A 17,226-nucleotide genomic window follows, 5' to 3' on the forward strand; every position below is an offset into this window, starting at 1 on the left:
ACGATCGGAGGGTTTTTTAAAAAGGGAAGTGAAAAGCTGTACTGTGGATCCTTCCAGCTGTTTCTTGACATTTATGTCCAAAAAAGGAACACTATAACTGTCAATATTAAAAGTAAGCTTAATATTAGGATCCATTTGATTAAGTTCCACCTGAAAAAGCTCCAATTCCTCCCGATTGCCCCCCAGACGAAAAAAATATCGTCAATAAACCTCCTCCACAGGCTCACCTTCCTAAACCCTGTAGATTTATATACCAGTTGTTCTTCATATTCAGTCATATAGAGACAAGCAATGGAAAGCGCTACTGTCGCGCCCATTGCCACTCTCTTGATTTGAATGAAAAATTTATCTTAGCCAGTTCGTATACAAAATCTTTTTTCTGGGGAGATAAATCTAACATTTAATGCCTAATGTACTATCCTTAAAGCCGCATTCTGCGGAATATTGGTATACAGAGCCACTACGTCAGCAGTTACTAAAACTCCCGACTGTACTTTATTTGACCTCATTGTATCCAATGCTTGAAGGAAATGAGATGAATCTCTGACATAAGATTTGGCCTGGGATACCAACTGTTGGATAAAACTATCCACATAACGAGACAAAGGCTCCAGAATCGACACTACCCCCGGGGGGATGCGTATCAGACTTATGTATTTTGGGTATGAAATAAATATAGGAAACTTCTGGAAACTCTCGAGATAAACAATTATATTCTTTGCTAGAGATGACTGAATCATTTTTAGCTGTGATCAGTAACTGATCACTAACTTTCTTAATAGCTGAAGTTGGATCCAGATCAATTTCCCTATAAAATTCTATGTTATGAAGCTGACCCAAAGCTTCCCTCTGATAATCACTATAATCTTGCACCACTATCTCCCCCGCCTTTATCGGCTCGGAGAATAATGATGGAAGAGTCCTGTTTTAACGACTGTAACATGCTGAACTGCCTGCTAGACATATTAGATTTAGTTTGTAAGGACCGAGCCTCCATAGGGCCACATCCTGTAAAACTAATCTCTCAAAGGCAGCCACAGACACATCCGGGGCTCCAGGAGGAATCCACTTAGATTTTACACTCATCCCCATAGGGGTGCCATCATCATCCTTAGACAGTCTTTGAGAGTATTTTAAAAAAGTTTTCAATCTCAGTACTCGGAAGAATCTATGAAGAGAAGCACAGGTTTGGAACCCATCATAACGGTTTGAAGGAACGAAAGACAAGCCTTTAATCAAGATATCCTCCTCTGCTTGTGTCAACAACCGAGATGATAAATTGAATACTCCAATCCTCATTTGCGGGCTGGCTTTTTGCCCCTGCTGGTCTTGGGCTTGACTATCCCATCCCCTGACTCCGTTGTCTCCTGTGCCACTTGTGCTGGTAGATGTAAAAAAGACTGACAAAATAGGTTGGGGTTCCTCCACTGCTTCCGGTCCAGGACCTTTCAATATTTGGTTGTTTATTTATGTGGAAATAAGGTGATTATTTTTTGAATTGTTATGTGGTTATAACTTTTGAAGAAACAAGGTCCCTTATTTTTTCAGTACTATTAATATTCAGTTTTTCTTCCAAACCTGTCACCCGTTGTTCCACAGTATCCATCCGGGTCATACAAACAGAAAGTTGTTGTGAAATATTGGCTATCTCATCTCGCAAATTTGTGACTTTGGTATTGGTGTCAGAAATTAAGGTTTTTATACTGTTCAGTTCTTCCATAACAGCTTCCAAAACCTCTGATGATGATTCCGTTGGCAGGGGACCTTCAACAGTGTTGGCGGGTCCGGTTTCAACCTTTTTCCCCCACCAGACCCTCCAGAAGCAGAGTTAATCTTAGTTTAATGTATGGAAGCCATTGGAAGAGCTTATTTTCCAAAATATTACTTAATTTTATAGTTATCAAAAGCAGGGAGGAGAGGAGCACAGCGACCACCCATCTGCTCGTATTTGTGTCCAAGCCACGCCCCAATATTTTTTAATATTAATAAAGGGCCTCTTGTATCAAACCATTGCAACGAGTGCTGCATGGCAAATGTCCCAAAGCTCATTCAATTCCTACGGGCTTCAAGACATTTACTGTGCCAGGATGCGCAATTGAGCTTGATAAGAGGTCTAAAGTGAAATATTGGCTTATAAAGTGGTATTCCATGTAATTGAAAATGGGAAGAAAAAGCCTCAGAAACTTATATGAGCACTATTAGTGTGTTGGCTTTTTTAGTTCATCATTGGCATTTTTTATAGTGTGTGTGTTTTTATCAAATTAAAAAAAAAAATCCACACACAGTAAAGCAGTAAATGACAGCAGATAAAGAACAGCTTGGATCATCCAGTCTGCCCAAAAAGGGTTATCCCCTAACTACTTTGTTGTTAGGGTTGTGCCAGCTGCTTTGTACAGGTTACCTCCCTCTTTGCTCTCTTTTATGTGTGTGTCAGTTATGTTTTACTTTGGAAATATTCTGTACTTTTATTCCATCCTCTTCCTATATAGGGATCCTATATTTCCCTATCACCCGCAGATGAATGGGTTATGTCCATCTACCAGCAGGCAGAGATAGAGAGCACTGAACCGACTTCTTTGATATAAGATGGCATGCTCCCTGGCTGTTCAGTATTCTCTATCAAGCAGATTAATGGTCATATCCCATGCTCCTGGCTTCATTTCTGGCCTTGCTCTTGTTTTAGTTTGCTGATTCAATGAGCTGGGGGTTTAGGTTTGTGGTACCTAACATTGGGTTATACCTGGTGATGCCAAGACAGTACCCGCCACCTGCCCTCTGTGTCCCTTGTTGGCTGGCTCCCTTCTTCCCTCATAAAAAAAAAGCAGAGGACATTTTATTTGGTCTGCAAAAAGAAAAAAATATCAACAAGCATTCTCACCAAAAGGTGTCAGGGAAAGCCCTTTCTGCAGTGTGGCTGAGGGACTGGGCCTTTTCCCTAGGGTGAGTACCTCTGCTGGTTTCTATTAGTTTCCCACAGCAGTCAGCGTACCATGGTGCTGTTTCCTGCAGATGCTCTGGGTCAGCGAAGTCTTATATTGTTAAAAAAAAGAGGATGTCCTTCCTGCACTGTGGATCTCGGTCATAGCTACAATTTCAGCAGGAACTCTATTGGCATGGTGGTGGACCTTGTTAAACACTGCTCCCACCGTGAGAAACAGCGTTGGGTCGCTGTTTGCACTGCATGCTGGTATCCGAGAAAAATAACTTCCCATGAAAAAGCATTTCCTAAAATAGAAGCTTTTTTATTTTATTTTATTTTTTTTTTTGCATCAGTGACTTAAAAACAGCGCAAAACATTAACAGTGCTGTAGGGGAGACTACTAGTGGCAAATGGTAAATTTACCTACTTGCTAGAGAATTTGTGATTATAAACTTTGTTGGTTTTTTTGCTGTTTGCCTTTTCTTAGCCCACCTTAGTTCTCCCCCTTCACCTATAAAAGAAATGGTGATGGAAAAAGCCTTTTGATAAGGTGCTCTGACTGTTGCCTGTCTGTTTTAGCTTCCAGCTGAAGATGAAATCTTGCTGCAGAAGCTGAGAGAGGAGTCTCGGGCAGTCTTCCTGCAGAGAAAGAGCCGAGAGCTATTGGACAACGAAGAGTTACAGGTAAGGCAGCACCTGGATTCTGAGGCACAAAGAACTATGGCAGGGATTATCAAGTAATGCATTTTGAAAAGAAAAGGAAATCTCGTTCTTATTGCATTTAGGAGGCCATTTTTGAAGACTTGCACGATTTGTACATATGTAAATAGAGGCATTTTTACATGCAAATCTCTACACATCTATTGATTTTCTTTTAGTGCTGCTCTTTAAGATAGTTTATTGATATATTACATATTCTGATGCAGGGATATAAAAATCTGGATGATAGATGATAAACTGGTCACGAATGATTGGAGAAAGATGTCATACACATTTTTGACTCCACCTCTTTCTGCAAGAGAATTGGCTGATCTGTTCTGCTTACTTTTGTTTGTTTTGGGATTTTTCTCAACCCTCTGGTATACCTGTATAGCCAGCCTGCATTAACACTTTAGAGCTCGGGGTCCGCTCCTTTAGAAACTGGGCTCATCTTCTGATTTATCAGAGGCTTGGGGGCAGGCTGATTGGCCCTGCTAAAAGTTCGGTCGGGCTTTAAAGGTTGCCAGCTGCATTTTTCTCCTCCCTCCAGCATGTCACATGGTTTTGTGGAGCTCTGAGGTCACAGTCTAGCTCTGGCCCAATTAGCAGCCTGAATATCTGGATTTTTGGACCTCCAGGATCTATTTGAAGCAGAAGTCTTCTTCATTCTCTCTCAGCTACTGAGAAAAGCTGAGGTAAACAGGCATGAGCGTGGCAAAGTGAGTAAGGCTTATAGGGAAAATGGGGGTGGCTGAGAGGGTTCTGATTTTGGCAGTTTTAAAGATTGCTGGGGCTAAAGATAGTCCCCTACCTCCAAAATCTCTTTCCCTGAATTTTTTTTAAAGTTCAGGAAAGCTCCCACGGGCCATTTTTGTTGCAAAATTGCTGGCGTGGCAGCCATCTTGGATTTTCCTAATTTAATTTTAAAAGTCTCCATCTGCTTCAGACACTAGTTTTTTGGTTAAAATCAAAGGGGATAGACTCCTCTCAAGTTCTAGCCCTATATCATGCCAGATTTGCACTGGATGATCCGTGGAGGAGTGTCCATGTACCGTGTGCCATGAAGCATGTGAGGGGGGATGGAAGCCATGCACTTAGCCCCCCTCCCTCCCCAAGTCCTCTAGGGCTGGGGAACTGCAGGGGGGCCTGGCTAGTAGGGAAGAAATCCTCCCTGGAGCCTCTAAATAGCAAAGCTGCAAAACGCAGGTTCGTGGAGGCTGTGGAGCCCAAAATAAGAAGGTCCAAGCCCCTGCATGGGTCCTCGGGGCCTTATGTACATGGTTTTATCCCAGACTTTGTTAATCTCCTGTGGAATGTCTTCCTAACCTGTCAGGTATCCCATGCGCTGCCTGTGGGCACACCAGTACTAGACCAGGGGGAGATTTCCCTTCATAATGCCCCCCCCCTCCAGATAGGAGCCTTCCTCTGGGCCAGGTAGACATTCAGAGAAGGACTGGTAACTAAAGGCTAATTGTCACCTCCTCATACGTCCAAAAAGCTTTTCTGCACCTTCTTGACATACTGAATTATCTTCACAAAAACAGTAATAATTAATTCATTCAAAACTTAAGAATAAATTTTTAAAAACTTATCCTGTAGGTAGTGCAAGAGAGTCCAGTAACTGACATAGCTATGTTTGCATCAGAGCAAACAGACTCCTGCAAAACATTGAACAAAAAAGCTTCAAAAACTCTTATATTCACCTGATCCATATACACCCATAAACATTTCAACAGCATACTTATAAAGATCACTTCACTTCAAATAAATCTTCATGATCCTGCACCAAACTATACCTTCAACATATACTCTCTCTTCTTGCTACCTCATACACTGAGATGGCTACTGGAACTCTTAAATAGCAGGGAAAAAAAAAAAAATCACTTGGCATCCTCCTGCTACTTGGACCACCAAAAGAATTTCAAATTCAAATTGCAGATATTCATTCAATTTCAACATTTAAGCCAGTGGGTTGAACTGTTTTCAAATAAAAAAATGTACAATTGTTCCTTATAGCTAAATAAGTGCTCCAAATCACCACCCTCCCACCCCAACATAATAACATTAAGAATTCTCTATCGTATATCTTTATCTCGTGGCCTTTCTCAATTCAGTGATTAACAATTGGAGTTGTAGTTCTTTTGTGAAATTCTTGATTTATGTTTATTTAATTTTCTCTTTACCAGATGTGGTGTTTTCCCTATGTAAGTAAATCCGGAGGGACAAATAATACAGTAGATCACATTGTTAGAATTGTTTCTCTCTCTAACAGAACATATCAGGTAATCTCTAATAACTTTTGCAGACTGGTTCCAACTAAATCTACCTCCCCTGCTCATGGCATTTTTCTCAGAATTGGAAAGATGGGAAGGCCTTAATCTCTCATGGCTGGGACATATTAATGCCTTGAAAATAAGAGTGTTACCTAAGCTGTTTTATTTCTTTATAGCAATAACCTTTTCAAATAACCTGCCAATAACCTTTTCAAAATCTTTCTATAGAGAAGTTGCCCAAAAAGCATTTTGTTTTGTTTGGAAAAGGAAACCTCCTAGAGTGAAACAAACAATATTACATCAATCTTGTCACTCAGGCAGCATGGGGGTGCCACATTTTACTTACTACCACAGAGCTGCTCAACTGAAAATCTCTGAATGGATACAATCTACTAATAAATCATAGATTTGAATGGAACAAGCACAGATGGGTGACATGCCACTGTGGGCACTGCCCTGGCTCTCACAGAGTGACTTACTACAATACTCCAAATGTTTAAGCAGACTTATGGGAGATCTCTTGCATGCTTGGTTATCAGTGTGAGACTCATTCCTTCCTGAGAGACAGTTTTTTTTTGGGAGGGTTTATATTTTAAATCCTATTTTTATTAAGAGTTGACAGCCATAATACAACTATCCAGAAACAAATCAATAACAGTAGCAAAACAAATAAATCAATGACAGTAGCAAAACTAAACAAAGCAACCCCCACCCTTCCCCCCCCAATCAAATAGAAGGCACTTATTAAAACAATCATAATTTGTTCAGCAGCAAACTACGCCCCCGAGCAGACAGTGACTGCAAATAGGGTTCCCATTTATTCAAAAACCACAATTTCTTTTTCCTGGTGCCCCTAGCATCAGAGCTTCCCAACTGATGTAGCTGGTTACGCCAGTGCCAATAGGGTGGGGCATTGGCTACTGTCCAACTTTGCAGGATACATTTGAGCGAGCAAACACATTTTACGACACATCAAACGATGTCCTCTAGTTATTCTGCCATATGCGGTAGATGTATCCAATACTAACTGATATACTGTGCCAGTAATGGGCCTGTCCAGAATGTTAGTCATAAGTAACCACATGCTGCCAGAACCCCTGAATGGTAGGGCAGGACCAGAATTCATGGCCAAAAGAGTGCTCCTGCTGCATAAAATAGGCACGCAACAACACTCTATAATAACATTCCCGGAGCCAAACACTCTGTATCAATTGGGATAAAGTCTTAATATTGGCTTCAGATAGCCCAACTCCCACTCCATCAGGGAAAAACAGACCCCTGTGTCACCTCACTATATTTAGACACTGTTTCTGGGCATTCCTTTAAGCTTGCAAGATTGTCCCTGTGACAGGGTGTATAACTCCTTTGATGCTCAAACTGATTTGCCCCATTCTTGGCATTTGGCAACTAAGATGGTTAAGGGGCTGGAGGAGTTGCCATACAGCGAAAGATTAGAGAAACTGGGCCTCTTCTCCCTCAAACAGAGGAGATTGAGAGGGGACATGATCGAAACATTCAAGGTACTGAAAGGAATAGACTTAGTAGATAAGGACAGGTTGTTCACCCTCTCCAAGGTAGGGAGAATGAGAGGGCACTCTCTAAAATTGAAAGGGGATAGATTCCGTACGAACATAAGGAAGTTCTTCTTCACCAAGAGAGTGGTAGAAAACTGGAATGTTCTTTCAGAGTCTGTCATAGGGGAAAACACCCTCCAGGGATTCAAGACAAAGTTAGACAAGTTCCTGCTGAACCAGAATGTACGCAGGTAGGGCTAGTCTCAGGGTTCTGGTCTTTGACCAGAGGGCCGCCATGTGAGCAGACTGCTGGGCACGATGGACCACTGGTCTGACCCAGCAGCGGCAATTATGTTCCCAAGTCAGGTAAGGATCCTCAACTTTGCGGCTCTTACTGTGCCATTTCTCTTTTGGGCTCCAATTTATAAAATATATACAAAGATTTTAGCAGCAAGGCTGCAAAAAGTCATTTCAACAGTGATATACCCTGACCAATCAGGATTTATTTTGGATAGGCGAGCCACTGATAACATTCGTAGAGCTTTGCATCTTATCGATGTTGGGCAGGCGTCTGGGATCCCTTCTGTTTTGCTTTCCTTAGATGCAGAGAAACCGTTAGATAGGGTCTACTGGCCCTTCATGATGGCAGCTCTTAGACATATTGGAAGATCGGAACCCTTCTTGCAGAGAATTCAGGCTTTATTTGGATCACTGTTGACCTCCTTGAAGGTTAATGGCCAGTATACAGAATCTTTTGAATTGTTTAGAAGCAAGAGACAGGGCTGTGCTCTCTCCCCTGCTATTTGTTTTAATGGTATAACCCTTGGCATATTTAATTAGAACATTGGAGGGAGTGATGGGGGTTATGGCCGGATCCACGGAACATCATATTTTATTGTTTGTGGATGATGATTTGCTTACTCTGAGTAACCTGGCTGATTCCCTTGGGAGCATTATGGATATCTTTGAGAGATATGGTGTGGTGTCTGGCTTTAAGGTCAATACGAATGTCTGAATTACTGAATGTTAACCTATCTTTGGAGGAAGTGAGTCGATTTAAAATTGCAATTTCCTTTTGTATGGGCAACTCACTTTGTTTGATATTTAGGTGTGAATCTTCCGCAGTCCCTTTCTCAGGTGTATAAATATAATTTCCCTGATAAACTGAAGGAAGTATTTTCTGATTTGAATTGGTGGGAAGGTCTGGGCACCTATTGGTTAGGCCGCATACATGCGGTTAAGATAGTGAACTTGCCAAAGCTCCTTTACCTTTTTATGGCCCTCCCGATTACTATTCCACAGCGCTTTTTCTTCCTGCTGAATAGGAAGGTGTTCAGGTATATCTGAAAAAGCAAGCCCCTAGGGTAATCCGGGCGATGCTTTACCAGGTAAAATCAAGAGGGGGTATGGGTGTACCGCATTTTGCAAAGCATCAGGCTGCCCAACTACAGATTGTTGGGGAATAGGTGAGGAATATATACAAGCCATGGCTCAGTGTGGATCAAGCTGTGGTTCCCTCAATCCCGTTATGGGCCCAACCTTGGCTTCCTTTGGATAGATTGCATCAACTACTTCTGGAGATGCCTGTTCTTATGTGGGTTCCTCTGGATATATGGATAAAACTACGCTATGAGCTGTTTCCGGAGTGTAAATATTTTCTTTTATCTCCTATTTCCTTTCTTCCTGATTTCCCACCCAACCAGTGCTATAGGAGCTTTCTCCAGTGGGCCCAAACTTCCTTGTGAACATTGAATCAGATTTGGGTGGAGGGCTGGGTTCTCCCTTTTAAGGATTTGGCTAGCAAATATGGGGTTACAGGTAAGGATCTTTTTCATTATAATCAGTTTAGGGCTTTTCTTAAGGGTAAGGGATGGGAGAAATTAGAGTTAGGAGAAACTCATTTGGAGAAAGCACTACATTTAAGAATGGGACGAGGGGGTTTGGGTTGCCTTTATAGAGCTATGTTAGAACAGACGGATCCCTCAATTGTATATATCACCCGCTGGGAAGGGAGCTTGGATGATTCTTATTTTTTGTCTCAATGGAAAGATATATTCAACCACTTATTTAAAGTATCTATAGCTGCATCACTGGTTGAAAATGGCTATAAAATCAGTGGTACCTGACTCCGGCTAGACTATCTAGAATGTTTCCTGGTGCTTCTGCCCAGTGCTGGAGACAATGTGGAGAGCGAGGGACCTTTTTCCACATTTGGTGGTCTTGTCCAGTGGTCAGCTCTTTCTGGACAGTGATACTGCAAATGCTAAGTACCATACTGCGTGTGATTTATCCACAGCGAGCAGTTTTGCTTGTTACATGCACAGCCACCAAGCATTCCCAGGGTGGCTCATAAGTTTGCTATTTTTCTCTTTGTGGTGACCAGATTGGTTGTGACTAGATATTGGATAAAGGCTGCTGTACCATTCCTAGACAAAGTTTTGATAAAATTGGACTATATCTGCAAGATGTCTAAAATTTACTGTTTTTAAGTATGGATGCTTTGTTTTGTTTCATGAAGTTTGGGACTTTTATTTGAAATGGTGAACAAATGCTGTTTAATCTTGTATGTTTTCCTTTTTTTGTTTTGTTTTGTTTTGTGAAATAGAGCCGGGGTTGTGTTTGATTTTCTTTTGAGGAGGGGGAGTACGACTGATAATATTATAGGTATGACTTAATGCTTAGCTTAGGCCCTACCCATTTGTGTACTGAGTTAGAGGCTTTTTTCTGCTTTGTTCTCTGTTTTCTTATGAAAAAAAATGAATAAAATAAAAAGATATGGGATGGAGACAACTCGACTTAATAATAAACATAGAGCTCCCTTTACAAAGGTGCGTTAGGGCCTTAATTCCCGGAATAGCGCGCACTAAATTGCCCCACGTGCTAGCCGCTATCGCCTCCTCTTGAGCAGGTGGTAGTTTTTCGGGTAGCACTCGCTAATCCAGCGCATGCGCTAAAAACGCTAGCGCACCTTTGTAAAAGGAGCCCATAGGCTTGAAGAGATATCATGAGAGATTATTGAAATTGGGGAGACAGAGGGGAACTGAGGTTTCAAAAGGAATCTTTTTTTTTTTTTTTTTTTAATTGGGTATGGGAAGTTTGGATGAGGGAAAGTTGGAGAAGGGATGAAGATGCTACGAATATCTTATCATTGTAAAGCAGAGATGTGATTGGCTTGATGTTCAACAGCTTGTGTATTTGAAAAATGTTCTATGCATTTTTTAAAAATTATTACTTTATAAATTCTTTATTCATTTTTCATCTTATAGCAAATATATATAATAAACATTTATCAATAAATACATCTCTTGAAATTTATCATTTATGATATTCATAGATGAAGATTTTATCCCATCCCTCCCTCCCATTCAATCAAGCATTCAATCAATATAACACATCAATAAACTTTCCTAATAATCTAATCTTTTAATAAATTTAAATTCCCCCCTCCCAACCCTTCTATCTTAATATTGTAAATATAATATAAACTGATGTCTACTCATTGCAATATTTTGTCAATGGTCCCCAAATTTCTTTAAATTTATTAAAATTCCCTTTTTGCATAGCTATTGTTCTTTCCATTTTGTAAATGTGACATACCGAATTCCACCAGAAATTATAATTGAGTCTATTCCAATTTTTCCAATTACTTGTGATCTGTTGTATGGCAACTCCTGTCATTATCATTAAAAGTATATTATTTTTTGATGAAATTTGGCTCTTTGCTCTCATTGACATGCCAAATAAAATCGTATCATAGGACAATGCCACATGATTCTCCAGTAAGAAATTAATTTGGGGCTAAATTGATTTCCAAAATGCCATAATAAAGAGACAATAGAATAATAAATGATCTAATGTCCCAGCCTCAAGATGACAGTGCCAGCATCTATTTGACTTAGAGGAATCTAACTTCTTTAATCGAACTGGGGTCCAAAATGCTCTATGTAAAAGGAAAAACCAAGTTTGTCTCATAGATGCGGACACTGTACATCTCATTCTCTAAGACCAAATTCGTGGCCATTGAGATGCATTAATTTGATGCAAATGTCTCTAAGACCTGTCTTTGTTTTTTTTATTCATATATCCAGATATCAATTTATACCACTGTGCAGCCTGGTGTCCCAGGAAATCCACCTGAAAGCACAAGAATTCCAAACTATACCGATTATTAAGATTTTTCCATTCAGGGAACCCCCTCCTGAATAGCCTGCTTCAGTTGCAACCATCTAAAACTTTGTGATTTATTAAGGCCATATTTATGTTGCAACTGTGAAAAATCCAGCAGTTTACCATTTGAAATGACATCACCTAAAATCCGTATACCTGCAATAATCCAGTGCTTCCAAACGATTTTAAATCCGCCAATTCGAATCTTGGAGTTTAGCCAGATTGTTTATTTTAATGACTTATGAATTGGTATAGGTGTTAAATTATCAACAAAGCGTATTGTTTTCCATGTATCTATTAATATTCTGTTCTCTTTATATTCAGTAGGCATCTTAATACTGAGAACATGACATAATCGCAAAGGGAACATGAGTCGCCATTCCAACCATAACCAATCTGGAGTATCTACCATAAGCTCTGGGAGGACCCAATACATACCTTGGCGTAAAATATAGGCTTGATAACTATAAAAATTTGGGAAATTTACCCCACCCTCCACAATTGATTTTTGTAAAGATACTAAAGCAACTCTGGACGTTTTATCAAGCCAAATAAATTTTGTAAGAATACAATTTAATTTTTTATAAAAGGACCCTTGAAAAAAAACTGGTATCATACTCATTTGATAACAAACCAAAGGCAACATCATCATTTTGATTGTTTGAACTCTCCCCCACCAAAAAAGATGTAAAGGATTCCATTGCTCACACATTTCTGTAATCTTCTTTAATAAAAAATTTTCATTCTCTTTCATTGTGTCCTCCAACGTGTTTTTAATCCAAATTCCTAAATATTTTAATCCATCTTCTTTCCATATAAAAGAGAATGATTCAAACAAACCCTTTGTGCAATGTACATTAAGTGGAAGAATTTCTGATTTACTCCAATTAATCTTATATCCTGAAAATTTTCCAAATTTCTCGATCAACTCAAACAAACATGGAATGGTAATTTCCGGATTCCTCAAATGAAACAGTATATCATCTGCATACGCAGAAACTTTATATTCCCGATCTGAATAAGGAATACCCTGTATCCCCTTAGCTTGTTGAATGGCTAATAACAAGGGTTCTAATACAATATCAAAAAGCAAAGGAGATAGTGGACAGCCTTGTCTAACCCCCTCCTGCAAGTTAAAACACTCTGATAAATTATTATTATTATTTTTTTAAATTAATTCTTTATTCATTTTTCATCTTATAGCGAATATATATAATAAACATTATTACTTTAAATCTTTCTGAGGAAAAATTTTTTCTGGGCATCCAGCGAAACAGTCCATTTGCCATACAGAGAGTTGACATTGTTCCATAATCGATGACTACCTCCCCATTTCACCTTATTAGAATCTGATACACTTTATGGCAGGGGTGTCCAACCTTTTGGCTTCCCTGGGCCGCATTGGCCGAAAAATTTTTCTGGGGCCGCGCAAACGCTGCAGCAAGATGGTAAACACCAGGGGGCAGCAGAGGAAAACACTGTATCGCTCTCGACCAGGGCCACACACAAAATACTTCACGGGGCCACAGGTTGGACACCCCTGCTTTATGGTATATTGTATTTATGTAATGAGTGAAATGAGAAGCTTAGTAATATTACTTCAAGGACCTGTTTTTTCTGATTCAGTGATTCCTCTGAATGCCTCTTTCTAGAATTTATGGTTCCTTCTGGACAAACATCAGACCCCTCCTGTGATTGCAGAAGAGGCAATGATCAACTATGAACATTTTCTGAAGGTTGGTGATAAAGCTGGACCCAAGAGCAAGTAAGAACCTCTCGTAAATCATGTAGTTGCAGTTCACAGCTAGCTAAGCACATTCCTTTCTTAGACAGATTGTACCCAGAATTTATTTACTGTTTATACTTACCCCCTCTTCTACGAAACCGTGCTAGCGGTTTTTAGCACAGAGAGCCACACTGAATGGCCCGCGCTGCTCCCGACGCCATTCAGTGCGGCTCTGTAGAAGAGGGGGTTAATCTCATGTATAATGGGAAGTTTTGAGCTAAACAAGCATAGAGTTGTATTGACCTTTGCACAAGTCATGGTTAAAATTTGAGGATTCATCTCCAGTTTCCTTCCATTGCCTATCCTTCCCCATCTCCAACATCTCATATGGCATTACCTTTTCTACCACCCCTCCCTCTCCAACTCATGTGCAACATCTGACATTTCCTTCCCTCCCCCAGCTATCCAGCATTTCTACTTCCCTCTCCCCATTTCCCTCCACCTTCCTCTACTGTTCAGTATATACAAAGCACTAGCAATAATGGAACCAGCATCCTCACCAGTACTGAAATTACAGCAAAATAAATCATTAGGAGCAATAGAATCCAATTTAAGGATGTTAATTAACTAAAGTTCTTATTTTTATTTACCCCATTTTCCAGAATTTCCTACTGATGCTGCAAAGCTTTATTGGCCTCTCTTAGGGCTTCAGATATATCTCCTATAACCTAATTATTTTCTAATCAACAATTGCCACACTTCTCATGGTTTCTTGGATTATTGTAATATAAGCCATCTTGCAGGCAATCCAAAAAATCTTTACAGGCTATGCATTATTCAGACACCGCTATTCGATTGATTTTTTAATCTCAAAATGACAGATCATATTATACCTTATTTCTTTAAATTGCACTGGCTTCCTGTTGAAGCAAGAGTTTTATTCAAATTTGGTTGCATATGTTATAAAGTGTTGCATGGTTTTGTACCTAGCTATTTAGCAGATCATTTTATACTTGCCAGTCCAAGACATTTACGGCATAAACCTGTTTTGTTTGATTTTCCATCTGTAAAAGGTTGCTCACATAAGACATTTCCAACGGCTTTTATCACTTCAGGCTGCAACATGGGATAAAGAACATAAGCAGTGCCTCCGCCGGGTCAGACCACAGGTCCATCCTGCCCAGCAGTCCGCTCCCGCGGCGGCCCAAACAGGTCACGACCTGTCTGTATCACCAGAAGGGGCTCCCTTGCCACCTTGGTTTCTCATTTAAGTCCTGTCTTCCTATCGAAGTCCTAACCCTCCGGTCTTGCACATGCACGACCTGGTTTGGTTTCTATACTCATTACCTGGTTAGCTTTCTATACTTGTGTTACATCCCAGCTCCTCCCTCAGTATCCCATGATCCCTTTATCCTTCAGGAATCCGTCCAATCCCTGTTTGAATCCCTGTACCGTACTCTGCCTGATCACTTCCTCCGGTAGCGCATTCCAAGTGTCCACGACCCTTTGGGTGAAAAAAAACTTCCTTGCATTTGTTTTGAACCTATCTCCCTTCAGTTTCTCCGAATGCCCCCTCGTATTTGCTGTCCCCTTCAGTCTGAAGAATCTGTCCCTATCCACCCTCTCTATGCCCCTCATGATCTTGAAGGTCTCTATCATATCTCCCCTGAGCCTCCTTTTCTCCAGAGAGAAGAGCCCCAGCCTATCCAACCTCTCGTCGTATGGGCAGTGTTCCAGCCCTTTTACCATTTTCGTTGCTCTCCTTTGGACTCTTTCAAGTACCGCCATGTCCTTCTTGAGGTGCGGCGACCAATACTGAACGCAGTATTCCAGATGTGGATGCACCATCGCTCGATACAATGGCATGATGACTTCCCGTGTTCTGGTTGTTATGCCCTTCTTTATGATGCCAAGCATCCTGTTGGCTTTTTTCGAGGCTGCTGCGCACTGTGCAGATGGCTTCAGTGATGCATCCACCAGCACACCCAAGTCTCTCTCAAGTCTGCTGTATCCCAACAATACCCCCCCCAATTTGTAGTTGAACAACGGGTTCTTTTTCCCTATATGCATGACCTTGCATTTGTCCACGTTAAAGCGCATTTGCCATTTGTTTGCCCAGTCTTCCAGCTTGTCCAGGTCTCTTTGTAGGTCCTCACACTCCTCCCTGGTCCTAATTCTGCCGCACAGTTTGGTATCGTCCGCAAATTTTATAACCTCGCACTTTGCCTCCTTTTCCAGGTCATTGATAAATATGTTAAAGATTAACGGCCCCAGCACCGACCCCTGTGGCACACCACTCGTGACTCCCCGCCAGTCAGAATATTGACCCTTTACTCTGACTGGCGGGGAGTCAGTTTTTAGTTATTTAATATTTAATATTTTAATATAAAATTTTAATATTTAAGATTTAATATTTAAGATTTTAGTTATTTAATATTCTCTTCTTACCAGCATTTTAGAAAAATTTTGAAAACCTATTTATTTATTAAATTTTTAGAAGTTTAATGTTTTGTACTTTGTTGAGAATGTTCAGTTTTTCTTGCTTTGTTAACTTCATCCTCCCATAGGAGGAGCCTTATGTATCAGGGCTTTAGACCCCTCCCAGTGCATCCCAGGATGCACTATGAAGGGGAAGAACCACCATTTTGCAGAGGCAAGGCCTGCCGGCAAGAGGGAGTACACATCCCTTCTGCCAGATTTTTACGACAACGATGCCTGCAACAAGGTACCGGGGGGGGGGGGAAGGAGGAAGTAGGGAGTATCCTTGAGCTGGGGGAGGGTCAAACTTGGCTCACACCATCGTCTTCTTTTGGGGACTTTAGTGGAGTGGTGGCAGGGATTGGAAGAGGGGAGCCTTCATATCAGGGGGAGTGTGGAGGGGTGCTGAGGGAGGGTTGGGATTGTGCAGGGGTCCGGCAGCGGTCCTGCACATTTTTTTGTAATGCCATTAAAAAAAAGCCCAGAATAGCCAAGTGGCAGGAGGCTGCTTTGGGGCTTCCCCTGCCGTCTCTGCGCATCTGTGAGATGGGATTAAGGCAGACCTCAGCAAAACTCATTTGCATTGGAAACCGTTTGAACATCAATTGCCGTTTTGAAATTGTCCCATAGCGACCTGCATGGTCTTAAGAACTGTTTTTAGTGCATCAGACCCCCTGCCTTTTGGGTTCCAGTAGATTCTGGAAGCCTCAAGTTAATGTGAGAACCTAGGCCAGCCTTGAGTCTACCTGGAAGGTGGTCTCAAAATTGTGACCTCACTCCAGAAGAGTCTTAAGCCCTGGCTTGGAGTAGAAAGTTTGTCTTTTGGGAGAACAAACCAATTGATCACACTAAGAACTAAAGTTAGGTTTGGGTCTATCACCCACTAGTTAGACCTGGACTTTGGACTTGCAGTAAGATGCTTCCAACAAGGAAGATCCCAGTGTATCTGAACTATTTACATCTGATTGGGACTTTGAACATAAGTTCGGAGTTGTTGATAGAAAAAGTTACTGTTCAAGTGTATTACCTCTTCTGTATTCCAAGGAGAAGTAAAAGGTTTGAGTTACTCAGCAACTTACTTGCGTTGTCTTACATCATTTGGAGAATGAATAAAAGTCTGGCGCATGCTTGCTGTGGAGTTCAGCCGTGGAAGTTGGCTTCTTCTCTGGTCCTCAACAAATAAAATAACTTTATGTGCCCTCGGCCAGCATCTTGGGAGAAACAGGGGTTACATCAGCAAATTATGTCACCTTAATGGACAGTAAGGTAGGCAGAGCTTGGACAGGAGCAAGGCAGAGGAATCGGTGCCATAGATTTGACAAGTAGTGAGATGGGTAGAACTTAGGCAGGAGCAGCAGTCATAATTGGCTGTCTTACTGCTCTTTCCCCTCCCTTCAGAGGAATCTTGTACTATATCAAGACATTTCTTTCCTTTGTACCCTCTCTTGG

At 41.0% G+C, this 17,226-nt stretch overlaps 1 protein-coding gene across 3 annotated transcripts in view; it reads left to right on the plus strand.

The window, feature by feature from the left end:
- PPP2R3C (protein phosphatase 2 regulatory subunit B''gamma) overlaps positions 1-17,226 on the plus strand; it is a 109,044-nt gene that overhangs the window by 16,400 nt on the left and 75,418 nt on the right. For all 3 annotated transcript variants that reach the window (XM_033952473.1, XM_033952472.1, XM_033952474.1), the window contains exons 3-4: positions 3,500-3,604; positions 13,226-13,338. In XM_033952473.1, coding sequence (XP_033808364.1) covers positions 3,500-3,604; positions 13,226-13,338 — 218 coding nt within the window. The remainder of the gene's footprint in view (positions 1-3,499; positions 3,605-13,225; positions 13,339-17,226) is intronic.

The sequence above is a fragment of the Geotrypetes seraphini genome, chromosome 7 (genome assembly GCF_902459505.1).
Source record: "Geotrypetes seraphini chromosome 7, aGeoSer1.1, whole genome shotgun sequence".
NCBI lineage: Eukaryota > Metazoa > Chordata > Amphibia > Gymnophiona > Dermophiidae > Geotrypetes > Geotrypetes seraphini.